Below are 13,316 nucleotides of genomic sequence, written 5' to 3' on the forward strand. Positions count from 1 at the left end.
ATGTATTGAGTGTGAGTAGGAATCACCATTGAGAAGTTCACATACAAATGCTGCACAAAGAAGACAACAACTTCCTTTCTCCCAGGTCCATGAAACTTCAAATTCACTGGATATAGTCAACCTAAGAGTCACCTAAGACTATGCTTCTAAAACTTAATGTGAATAAAGACTCACCAGGATGTTTTATTAAAATACTGATATTATCCTTCTATTAAAATATTACATTTTCATTCATATCTGGAAAAAGCAACCATAGTTGTTTTGGTAAATGCACTGAGTTACTTTTGAATTTATAGTTCATTATGTCCTTTAGAAGAATAGAAGTGCATTCTTTTTTTTTTTGAATATCATACATATATTTATTATAAACATATCAGAAACAAAGTCAATGTAAAAATATAAGCTTATACAGACTACATTTTCTGATTATGCTTCTTTTACTAATTTCAGTATAGAAGTGCATTCTTGATGGAAGTCCCATATAATACTTTTGAACTCTCTTTTGATGGTTTTAAAATAAAACAAAGTGTAAGAACTACTGCATGAAACCTGTATGAATTACAGAGCTTCTGCTGCACTGAAGTGATAGAATCTCTTAAGAATATATCATGCAGTGATATAAGCTAATATTATCAACAAACATATGTGGAAACCATTAGTGAAAATGCTTGTAGACATATAGGAAGACTGAAAGGCAAAGAGGCATAGAACAGACAAGTTATCACATTTAAAACTCAATGCTGCAGAACATCTCTTACCCTGGGAAAACTAGGCGTTTGTGTTAGGAGGACAATAATGGCAATTAATCACCACTATTCCAAACTAACCTAGGATTTCTTCAAGTGACATTATGAAGCCATCCTGATATCTTATTCCCTTTATTAATTATAGCCTTGTGAAATAAAACCTTTATGATCATACTCTATGTACATTCTCTGCTTATATCTGCTGGTCTGCTCATCCCTGGGCCTAAGGGAACCTGCTCCCAGAGGAGTCTATCTCCTTGAATAACACAGCAAATAATTAATAAAAGTAATTAGCAACTTTCTAGGACCAATTAAGTGTCCTGTAACAGTGACTGGTTACAACTCTGATTAGACCTGGCTACAGTTAGTGGGAAGATGGAGATGACATAAAACTCATGGATGTATGTGTAGTCTTTGGTTTCCTTGGGATTAGCACTAACTTGACATGCTAAGAATCTACTTTTTGGAGAGTGAACGTGTTATTGGAAGACTCATAAAGTACTTAAGCACCAACCTGTGCATGATAAAATATATTGGAAGTATAAAAATTCACACAAGAATCCATCAATTTTGTGGTAGCATGCTACCATGGTAAGCACATGATTTGGAAAGATTTCCAGGTGAATACTCTCAATGCAATACAACTTGGTATAAACAGACCCTAGAAGAGACATACACACTACTAACAAATATGTGTGTATGAATTAATTTTGTATATATGTCAATAAATTAATAAAACTTCCTCAGATAATGTTAAATTATTTGTTAGGAAAAATATCATTTAAGAGTCTAGATCTTCATTCCCATTGTTGCTTTTGGCTCCTTACCTCTCTAGGAAAACTTCAACAGCCTATCTCACCATCAATCCATATACCATTGTGCACAGAACCATAGACAACTTTTGTAACTTCTGCTTTCAGTGTCTGTTCCTTGCAGTTGGTTCTCATGAACTGATACTTCTCTGGATCACAGAGAAATGTGTCATAGATCTTCCTAACATACATACAAATGCTAAGCTCTGTTGTCCATCTTGATAGAATAATTTTAGACAGCAAGAGAGGTGGACTGGAGTTCTTTTATTGGATTTTTGCATTGTAATTGGAAGAATTTAAGTATGTAACACCCGTTCTAAGGAGCAACCAATAGCTTTGGCAATAGCCTGGGTTGTTTGTGGATTTTAGTGGTGCCACTTTAGTCAATTACTTGCATAGATATAGCATATTCAGGACACTGGTAGTTTCTCTATAAACATATGGTAATGTCCTATTGCCAAAAATACCCAAATATCTCATTAAATATGGGAATCAAGCTGGTAACTAAGTTGAACCTTTGCCCATTGAATATGATCATGCTACTGGAAGATACTCTGCATAATAATATAGGAAAAAGGTAAATACTAATCCAACTATATACTCCTTGATTTACAATGGTGACATGCCTATGTGATATTGTATTACACTAGTGACACAACACTTGTATCGGTAACAAGCCACTATCTTATTGGATTTAAGTTCCACTCAATGAAATGCAAACCAAACCTGACACTGCTCAGATGACTAAGAAACTAGGACCACATATGCCATGGACCTAGGAGAAAATAAAGTAGTATTGTTCTACTAAAGAAATGTGGCAGTATAATGACTTGAAAATACATTCTGCTATTCCCTTATATCAATGTTTTGCTCAGCCTTTGTCAGAGATGCTTCCTCATGCAGTATATGTAAACAAATGTGGAGACCCACAACTGTACAATGCACAGTGATTGATATTCCTTAGAACATTCAGTATTAAATGAGTGTCTCCATTAAAGTTCTGTTCTTAGAACTATACTAAAGAGTAGGCAGAAAGAATGTAGGAATAGGAGACACCAAGTGCCTTCTAGGCACAACAGGATGGATGCACATATGAACCCCCAAGATCTGGGATGGCATGACTAGAGCCAGCACATGTCCAATCAGATAGGAGATGTGATTTTCCATTCCTAACTCAGAAGCTATCTGTAATTGATTATCACTCTCACTGGAAAAATTCATTTTCTTCAATGGAATCTTACTGTTTATACAAACCACACTTAAGGGCAGACTCCATGCTCAGGAGTAGATAGCCAAGTATAAATATACTCAATGATATTTTGGAGTACCTAGGCACAGGGGAAAATTTCCTGAACAGAACACTAATGGCTTATGCTCTAAGATCAAGAATTGACAAATGGGACTTCATAAAATTGGAAAGTTTCTGTAAGGCAAAGGACACTATCAATAGGACAAAATAGCAACCAACAGATTGGGAAAAGATCTTTACCAATCCCACATCTGATAGAGGACTAATATCCAATATATACAAAGAACTCAAGAATTAGACTCCATACAACCAAATAACCTTATTAAAAAATGGGCTATAGAGCTAAACAAAGAATTCACAACCGAGGAAACTCGAATGGCAGAGAAACACCTAAGTTCAGCATCCTTAGTCATCAGGGAAACGAAAATCAAAACAACCTTGAAATTCCACCTCACACCAGTCACAATGGCTAAGATAAAAAACTCAGGTGATAGTAGATGCTGGCAAGGATGTGGAAAAAGAGGAACACTCCTCCATTGTTGGTGGGATTGCATGATGGTGCAACCACTCTGGAAAACAGTCTGGCGGTTCCTTAGAAAATTGGACATAGCATTACCTGAGGACCCAGCTATACCACTCCTGGGCATATACCCAGAAGATGCTTTAACATATAACAAGGACATATGCTCCACTATGTTCATAGCAGCTTTATTTATAATAGCCAGAAGCTGGAAAGAACCCATATATCCTTCAACAGAGGAATGGATACAAAAAATGTGGTACATTTACACATGGAATATTACTCAGCTATTAAAAACAATGAATTCGAGAAATTCTTAGGTAAATGGATGGAACTAGAAAATATCATCCAGAGTGAGGTAAACAAATCAGAAAAGAACACACATGGTATTAACTCACTGATTATTGAATTTTTGCCCAGAAGCATGAAATAAATAAGATTCAACTCACAGACCACATAAAGCTCATGAAGAATGAAGACCAAGTTGGGGGTGCTTCTGTCCTTCTTAGAAGGAGTAACAAAATACTCAAGGAAGCAAATATGGAGACAAAGTGTAGGACAGAAACTGAAGGAGGGGCCATCTGCAGACCATTCCACCTGGGTATCCATACCATGTGCAGTCACCAAAGGTAGATGCTGATGAGGATGTCAGGAAGTGCATGCTGACAGGAGCATGACATAGCTGTCTCCTTAGAGGTCTGCAAGAGCCTGACATATTCAGAGGCAGATGCTCACAGCTAACCATTGAACTGATCATGGGGTCCCCAATGGAAGATTTATAGTGAAGACTGAAGGAGTTGAAAGGGTTTGCGACCCATGAGGAGAGCAACCAGAGCCCTCAGGGTGTAAACCACCAGCCTGGCAGCGCTTAGGAAGGGACCCGTGGCTCCAACTATACATGCAAGGGAGGGTGGTCCTGTCAGATATAGGTGGGAGAGGAGATCCTTGGTCCCATGAAGGCTGGACACCGTATGTGGGGGAATTTGAGGGTGGGGAGTGGGAGTGGGGGGTGTAGGTGGGGACACATCCTCATAGAAGCAGGAGGAGGGGGATGGGATAGGGGTTTCCTGGGCATGAGGGGGGGGAAATGGGGTAAGGAGAGATCATCTGAAATGTAAATAAAATAACTAATAAAAATAAATTTAAAAAAGCAAAACAAAAAAATCTCATTATTGTCTGTTCATGTTTTACCTTATGTTCTTTTGCTTATAAATTACAGTTACTGATTTTGGGTCATTTTGTTGATTTTTTGTTATCTTAAGCCTCTTTTGGATTAATTATAATGAATTTTTAATGACTTTTGTCCACTTTGTTGAATTTCTCTTTCTCTTCAATTTGAAGTTATCCTTCTTGGAGAGCTGGCTTATTGGTCACAAAAATTAGTTATGCTGCTTTCATAAGGGAAATTTTATTTCTCTTTCAATTTTCATTGATAGTTTTGATGGATATAGTAATATGAGCTGAAAGTTATGCTCCCCAGAACTTGAAACACATTTTCCCAGGACCTTATGTCTTTAGGTGTCTCTCCAATAAACAGGTGTAATTCTTATGGGAGAATTTTCCCAGATGACTCGATCTTTTATTCTGTGTTTTTAATATTTTAACTTTTTACTATGTCAGGGCATGTTTCCTTTTTTTGGTCTCGTCTCTTTGGGGCTCTGCAGGCCTCTTGTGCATGGATGAGCATATATTTCTCCATGTTTGAGAATGTTTATTTTACGATTCATTCAAAGCATATTCTATGTATTTTGCATGGCATTCTTCCCATTTTTCTTTTCCTACAATTTAAAGGGTTGCTCTTTTCTGATGTCTTAGATTTCTTCATGTTTTACTCATTTAAAATTCTCAGATGCCCTTTATTAAGCAACTCACATCCTCTGCCTTGTGTTTCAGTCTCAACAATCCATTTTCCACATTACCTACTCTACTGGTAAGGCTTTTGCTGAGGATATTATTTGGCTTACTGATTGGTTCATTTTTAGTGTTATTTGTATTTGAATTTTCTTTTGTCATTCTATATATTGAATTTTATTTTGACATTTTGTATTTCCTTATTTTATTATTATATTTTGTGCTTGTGCTGCATATTCATGTTTTCTTAAATGGCATAAATAGCTTGATCATGCTAGCCCTTTTGGTTCTGCGAATACTTTTATTCCTGACCATTGTGTTAAAGCTTTTCTTAAACATCAACATGTTGGCAGCCAAAGTACATGGCTTGAATCTGAAAATGGACCCCCAGACAGAGTTATTACATTAACAGGCTGGCAAGTCAAGGATGAGTAATATTCTGCACAGCCTTACCAACCTAAGACAGAACTGCACTGCTTTTTTATTGCATATTCCATGATGAGAAAGTAAGGCATTCTTGTCATAACGACCTAAGACAGGTTCAGACTTGTTAATGAAACAAAAAACAGGGAGAGGTGGAGAGCCTTTGGGGCTGCTTGGCAAGAAGCTGACATGGGCCAAGGTCGAGGAAATGGGCTGCTTGACATTGGCCAAGGACAAGGAAGTAGGCTTCAGGCAGTAATCTGACAGTAGTCTAGAGCAAAGAAGTAATTTCAGGTAGGAATCTAAATCTTAGGCTATAACAAAAACGTAATCTCAGGCAGGAACCTAAATATTAGGCTAGAATAAATGTAGTTGTAATAATTATTTTACATTCTTGTCAAATCTTTAAAAATTATGTAAAAATTAGCAATTAACCATTTTCATAAAATAAAAATTATAAAATGATGCATCCTTTTCAATCTCTGTGTGTATATATATGTACGTGTGTCCAATTCTTTAGCATTATTTTAAATTAAATCAAAGTTTTTCTCATTGCTCTTTCATCCACTTTCAGACATAATTTAACAGTAGGATTAATTATTCTATGATACTTCAATTAGTTTTTTAGAACATGGAAAACAAATTATCCGAAGGGATGGGTTTGTTATGACATTTCTGGACATGAATTTATATTCACTTGGTTTCCGTTGTATGCCTTACTATACTTAACCTGAAGCTATGTAGTTCCACAAATTTTGATGCAAGTTACATGCATGTTTGTGTGTGTGTTAGATATACATATACAGATTAGACATAATGGGGTCGATACACATATATAGATATAAAGAGATAAAGTTAGTGATAAACATAGAGAAAGAGAGAGATGGTAAAGAAACGCAAAGTAAGATTGTATCATTTAGAAATATATAACACATACACTAGTATGTTCAATGTAACAAATATTCATATAGACATAGATATATTTATGTCACCTATAGCAATATCATCTATATAGATATAAATGACAATATAGGTACAGGTACAGAGTCAAAGATAGAGACAGACATGTAGATAGATGTAGACATAGTTGTCGATGTAGACATAGATAAAAACATATAGATATAGATGATATAGATATGGTGTCAAAGAAATTCAAGCTGAGGTTGTACTTCTTTGACATGTATGACATGTAGACTGATCCAATACCTTGAATTTTGTTACTTGTTGTACAATGAGTAGAGAGCGTAGATATATCAGCTGTGTGTTAACTTAAATACTTTTGAACATGTTTACTCAAAAGGGATAACACTTAGGTGCAGCATATTGTAATATTGTTTTTAATTTGGAGGAACCTTCATACTTATTTTTAGTAATTGTTTTATTTGTTGAAATTAAATAAAACTACAAATTATTTCCTCTTTTTTCACTTCATTCAAATACTCCAGTGCAACCCCTTGTCCTCTCTGAAATTTGTGCCCTATTTTCTTTAACTGTTAAATATGTAATATATATTGATAAATCTATATACTTCTATGCATATAATTTCAGGGCTTAGTATTTGGTTTTGAATAACCAATTGGGGGCATATTCCCAGAAGAAGATAATTTCACCCACTTTCAATATTTCTTATCTACCTATAGTTATTTTTATAACATTGAGGCCCCATAGGATTTTCCTCTCCCATGTTAGCATGTCTGTTGTGGTTTGGCCATGTTGATGAGACTTTATAGGTGTAGCAATTCTAACAGACATAATCTCATTTCCTGTTCCTTTGGATCTTACAATTTTTCTATATTTTCTTTCCTGATTATTCTAGAGACTTAGGTACAGGAAATGTGTTGTAGATGTATCTATCAGTTGGGACTGGGCACCCCAGGATCACTTGTTCTCTGTATTTTCATTGATTTTGGTTTTCTGTATTGATGTCATGTCTTCAACAAGAAGCAGGAATCAGAGTGAGAAACTAAAAATAAGATATGGCTTTAAACTCCCCCAGCCTGACACCAGTGGTACTTCCTCTGGCAAGACTGGTTTTTTGAAACACTGTGACCAACTGAGTAACAAGTATTCAAACCCTTAGCCTTCAGAGGACATTTTTATCAAAATGACCACATTCAATTCCTCTGTCACCTTAGGCTCATGGCCATATCATAAAGTACAATGCACTTAATCCAACTTTAATGGTTCAATGGCTTTAGCAGCAACATGGTATAAAAGTTAAGAGTCTTTTCTGAGACTTGAAGGAATCTTTCATCTTTAGCTTCCTATAAGCTAAAAAAGAAAATTACATAATTCTAAAGTATAATGTAACAGAATATTCATTGACATTAAAGGGGAAGGAGTAGAGGTCATGAAGTATATTTTTAAAATGATGCCACACCCCCCAAAATGTTAATAACATAATAATAAGGTCCCAGGACATATTTTAATGATGTATGGAATAGAGATGTCATTTAGAAAAGTTTATCATAACAGTGGCCATATTTTTGGCTATTTATTAGTTTCTATTTATACATTGGATCTCCATCCTTCTCACTTCTAACCCTACAACACTAGGTAGGAGAGAAAGAAGGTTAGAGGGAAAAGGGGACGATGATTTTTCTAGACTACTTCCTGCTGATTAGGGGCATCAAGTTCCCTGAGACAATTTTGATATTCATCATAGGATATGTTCTATCAAATACCAGCAACCAGCCACCAGCTACCAGCCACCAGTAACCAGCCACCAACAACCAGCAACCAGTAACCAGCAACCAGTAAGCAACAAGCTGCAAGTAGCAACAGCAGAAAAAGGAGCAAAACCGGCACTACTACAACCAGCAGCAACAGCAGCAGCAACAGCAGCAGCAACAGCACCAGCACCACCAGCATTGGTACCAGCAGCAGGAGGAGCAGCAGCAACTACATCTGCTCTTGGGAGTCTAATATTTTTATACTACTTGATTTCTTTATAATAACATCTGAAATGTAGTTACCATAGTTAGAAGAGAGTTTTATTTTGAAGCACTCTTTTTAGTGCTCCCTTCATGTCTCTGTTCCTCAGGGTGTAGATGAAGGGGTTCAGCATGGGAGTCACTGCTGTGTACATCATAGACATGACAGTGTCCTTCACAGTAGAGTTATTAACTGATGGGCATAAGTACAGACCAATGACTGTCCCATAGAACAGTGACACCACAGACAGGTGAGAACCACAAGTGGAGAAGACCTTGTAGATGCCTCGAGTTGAAGGGACCTTGAGGATGGAGGACACAATGCGTGCATAAGACACTATGATGAGTAGAAATGGAAGTATAACAACAAGCCCTCCTATGATCAATATCACCAACTCATTAATGTGAATATCGGAGCAGGCCAGCTTCAGGAGAGCAGACAGATCACAGAAAAAATGGGGGATCACATTGTTTTCACAGAAAGACAACCTAGTTAAGAGCAAAGTGTGCAACATGGCATACAATGTTGTCAGCACCCAGGACAGCAGCACCAGACTCACACAGAGCTTGGGGCTCATGATGCTGGTGTAATGAAGAGGGAAGCAGATGGCCACATAGCGGTCATAGGCCATGGCTACAAGGAGTAAACTCTCAAGATCACCAAAAAGCACAAAGAAGTACACTTGTGCCAGGCAGCCTGCATAGGGAATGGATGGTACTTGGCTCTGCATGTTTTGCAGCAGCTTAGGCATTGTGACAGAGGAAAAGCAGAGGTCAGTGAAGGACAAGTTGCTGAGAAACAAGTACATGGGTGTGTGGAGATGGGAGTCCAGTCGAATGAGGATGATGATGATGAGGTTCCCCAGGACGGTGGTGAGGTACATGGCCAGGAACAGGGCATAGAACAGGTGCTGGTGCTCTGGGGGGATGGGCAGGCCCAGGAGGAGGAACTGAGAGATGACAGTCTGGTTGTTTCCAGGCATGGTCTATCTTCCTGTAATATCTGTAAGGGTAATAGTAGGCTACCTGTAAATATATAATAAAAAGGAACATATATGTAATACAAGTGCTCTACAATAATCTTATATTTGTCACATTATCTCTGTATTCTAAAGAGCTAGAATTTCTACAACAATAAATTCTTTTGTTTCTTATATGTGTTTCAGTATTTAATCCTTTAAGTTCTACCCTTATCTTAGATAAAGAATGTATTGTTTTTCTCTTATTTCTGAGTTTGGTATGTGGCCTCATTGATTATGATTTGGTTCACCTTTGTCAGTTTCTTCCATATCAGTGTTCCCTAGACCTCAGTGAAGATGGTCTTATTTTATGACTATGAATCTTCAGCATTGAGAACTTCATATAGTGGAATGGCTTAGATTATAACTTAAGACTCAGGTTGGATTTCTTTCTATCTTATCCTCAGAAATCTGATTTCTTAGGATGAATGAATTTTCCCAAAAATGTGCTACAGATCTTGTAAATTCAGCAGATTCAAAATTAAATTCCAACCTTCAGCCTCTTCCTTTTCCCCATCCTTATTCACTCTTACATATTCAAAGGAATCGGTGATCATACCTGAAGTCTCTGTGTTGCATTTCATTCATTCATTTCCTTCACTATCTATACCCCATTAGTAAATGTTAAAGATCCTGAAGTTCATATTTTCTTTATTTCATCTTTATTCTTATTATTACTAACATAGACAAACTGTTATCCTACTTGAGCTATTGAATCCATGTCTCAATTTGCCTCTGTGATTCTGATCCTCCATACTTTCCTAAAAAAGCTTGTTTTGTTCTTTACACGTAAAGTGAAAAATCAAATCATCTTTCCTTTCTAATGGATTATTTGTTGGATTCTAAGTGCTTGGATGATAAAATATAAGTTTCATTCAGGCACACACTTGACATTGATGTCCCTAAGTTTCCCTACCTCAACAGTCACATTTGGTTATACAAATACTCTGTATTATATTCTCCAGCTATGCTGGACTTTGGGATATATTTTAAAGTACTCTGCCTTTCACATCTGATGTTCTGTCTGCCTAGGAATTTCTTCTATTTCCTCCTACTCTCCTAGATTGCCATTTATACTTCAGGTACAATACTCTGGCTTTCTAAAATAAATCTCCCATGTCTGTCTAGAATAGGTGAGAACTACTAGCTTTTCCCCACTGTGTCTGGTACCCACCCTACAGCACTCAATGCTTCAGTCAGCTCCTTACAACTGACTCCCAGCAGATTGTAAACTCCATTCTGGTAAGGCATATCTGCCTTTGACCTGCAGCGGGGGCATCCTGCTTGTTGACTGCATTTACTCAATATATTATCAATATTATTAACTGCATTTTGCAGTAGGAAATGGTTTTTTCAAAGGCATCAAATGTTCTATGAAATTAGAATCTTTACCACTGCTAATTCTTCCCTAACAAGAATTTCTCGGGCTAGTCCATTACCCCTAGTTTTGACTTTCTGTTATAATTTGCACACAGGGACAGTATCATAGAACTTTATGTTTGAGACTTACTCATGTTACCAAATCAAATGATTCTCTGCACATCTTTGTATTTCATTTCCTTTGATGTCATTGATACCTGTATACTAAGAAAAAATATGGTGGCAATTTTAGTAAGTGTGGGAATATTTATACGCTAGTCTTGTGTGGGCTCCTTCTTCACTATGCATGCCCCAAGTTCTCATTAATTTTATGTGTCAATGCTTCTTGGCCATCCTATTAGTATTTACACACTGTGCAATTTCATTTACATTTACCCCAGTGCACTTCGAGTGAGTCAAATTACTTGGTATAATGTGATGGCCTTATATATACAACTGAAAGCATTGATTAAAAATCTGCAATTTGTCAAGAAGAAAACTCTGTGGCTGTTGAGTGCCTTTAGTTTCAATACCACAGTTTCCAGGTTGTATTCTGTGCTGGTTATCAGTCCACATACAGTTTTCAGATTGGCCAGTTTTTAGTTCAGAGATCTGATTTATTAAATATTGATCTCGATTTACATTTTCTCTTACAATCAATTTCTACCTTTATGCACACTTATATGTGGATATAGTATGGTTGCTTTGGATTTCTGAAATATTCTGACTTCAATAAAACCCATGATAGATTGAAACTGACAAAAGAAACATAAAGCCTTGCAGGAAGATTGTCTGCTTACGTGTCCCTCTTAAAATGCTTAATTCATCTTAATTAATAAATTTTGTATTTCACAGTTATCTACTGACATTAAAGGAAGGAAAATGTCTACTGAAAACTCAGACAGTTTGTCAGAAGTTTGCTTCCCACCTAACTGAGAAGATACCATTTCTGGCGTTGAGTGTGACTAGGAATCACAGATGAGAAAGTTGACGTGCAAACGCTGCATGGGGTAAACAGCTTCATGTTTTTCAATGACATGGGAATCCAAGTTCCCTGGCTACAGTTAGCCTAAGAATCATCTAAGTTGGTGCTGTGAAAATTTAATCTGAGTGGAAATTCACCAGTATATTTATTAAAATGTTTATTTTGCCCTTTAATTAAGGTATTAGATTTTTAATTCACATCCAAAGAAAGGACATTGCTGTTTTAAATGGGCTTAGCTACCTTTTAATTAACACATTATCAGTTTCTTTAGAAAAATTGTAGTTGCATTTCTGTTATGAAACTTATAGGTCATTACAGGTTTTTTCAGAAAAATTGAATTATATGAAATAAATTCATTTTTTGAAATTCCTTTAGATAAGTTTAAAATAAAAAATTAAGAATTATTACTTAAAAGCTGTGTGAATTACAGAGCTGTTGTTACACTGAAGTGACAGAGTCTGGTAAGAATATAACGTGTAGTGATATTAATAAACATTATCATCAAAACATATCTGGAAAATGGTAGTCAACGTGCTTGTAGAAGGTAGGAAATCTTGAAAAAACAGTGAGGTATTGAGTAGAGAAATATCAAATCTAAAACTCCATACTAAAAAAATCATACAATCCAGGAAAACTAGACCATCCTTCCCAACTCACCAGGATGTATTCTGTCAACTCTGAGACTCCAGCCTGAGACCCTGTTCTCATATTAATTCCAGAACTGTGAAGTAATGCTTCTATGTTTATAATCTGTGTATTATCCCTGCTCATGTCTTCTACTATACTCAGCCCTGGGCCTGAGGGAACTTGCTCTCAGGGGTCTAGACCCTGGAATAACTCTCTAAAGACACATTAATTAGCCAGAACCATTCTGGAACAACTAACAGTCTTACAACTGTGAGTGATCTAGCTCTGATGACATCTGGCTCTATTTATGGGAAGGTAGCAATGATATGAAATTCATAGATAGATGTTTAGTCATTGATTCCGTTGGGGTTTGGCAGAAATCTTTTACGTCTAGACTATGTTTTATGAAGTATTGAAAGTGCAATTGGAAGTTTCCTAAAGTACTTAAGCACAATACTCTGCATGATTTAAAATATATTAGAAGTATGATGATTCAAACTAGAAACATCAGATTCTGTGGCAGCAAATTGCAATAAGAAGCACATGCTTTAGAAAGGTTAACAGATTACCCACACTCAATACAATCTATCTTACTGTAAACAGATCCTAGGAGAGATACATATGGTACTAAAAAATTATCAGGTATGTACAAGCCCGTTTTCTATATATGCCAATAAATAGAAAAAAATCACCCCTTCAATTCATGTTCAATTAATTTTCAGGTAAATGTCTTTTGAAGTTAATGGCTCCTTGCCTGCCTAGGTGAAACTTAGCAACCTGTCCCATCATCAT

The 13,316-nt window shown here is 36.4% G+C and overlaps 1 protein-coding gene across 2 annotated transcripts; it reads right to left on the bottom strand.

Moving 5' to 3' along the window:
- Positions 1 to 3,617: 3,617 nt before the first annotated feature.
- On the bottom strand, positions 3,618 to 9,517 carry LOC114613885 (olfactory receptor 1468-like). 2 transcript variants are annotated; one of them, XM_028759324.1, is made up of 2 exons: positions 8,607 to 9,517; positions 3,618 to 3,642 (listed from the first exon to the last, which is right to left on the bottom strand). In XM_028759324.1, the coding sequence occupies exons 1-2, from the start codon at positions 9,515 to 9,517 to the stop codon at positions 3,618 to 3,620; spliced, it is 936 nt and encodes a 311-aa protein (XP_028615157.1). The 2 variants fall into 2 exon arrangements, with proteins under 2 accessions (XP_028615157.1, XP_028615156.1); XM_028759323.1 differs by lacking the exon at positions 3,618 to 3,642 and having other exon boundaries at positions 8,551 to 9,517.
- Positions 9,518 to 13,316: the final 3,799 nt, after the last annotated feature.

Source organism: Grammomys surdaster, unplaced genomic scaffold (assembly GCF_004785775.1).
Source record: "Grammomys surdaster isolate TR1022 unplaced genomic scaffold, NIH_TR_1.0 126278, whole genome shotgun sequence".
NCBI classification, from domain to species: Eukaryota; Metazoa; Chordata; class Mammalia; order Rodentia; family Muridae; genus Grammomys; species Grammomys surdaster.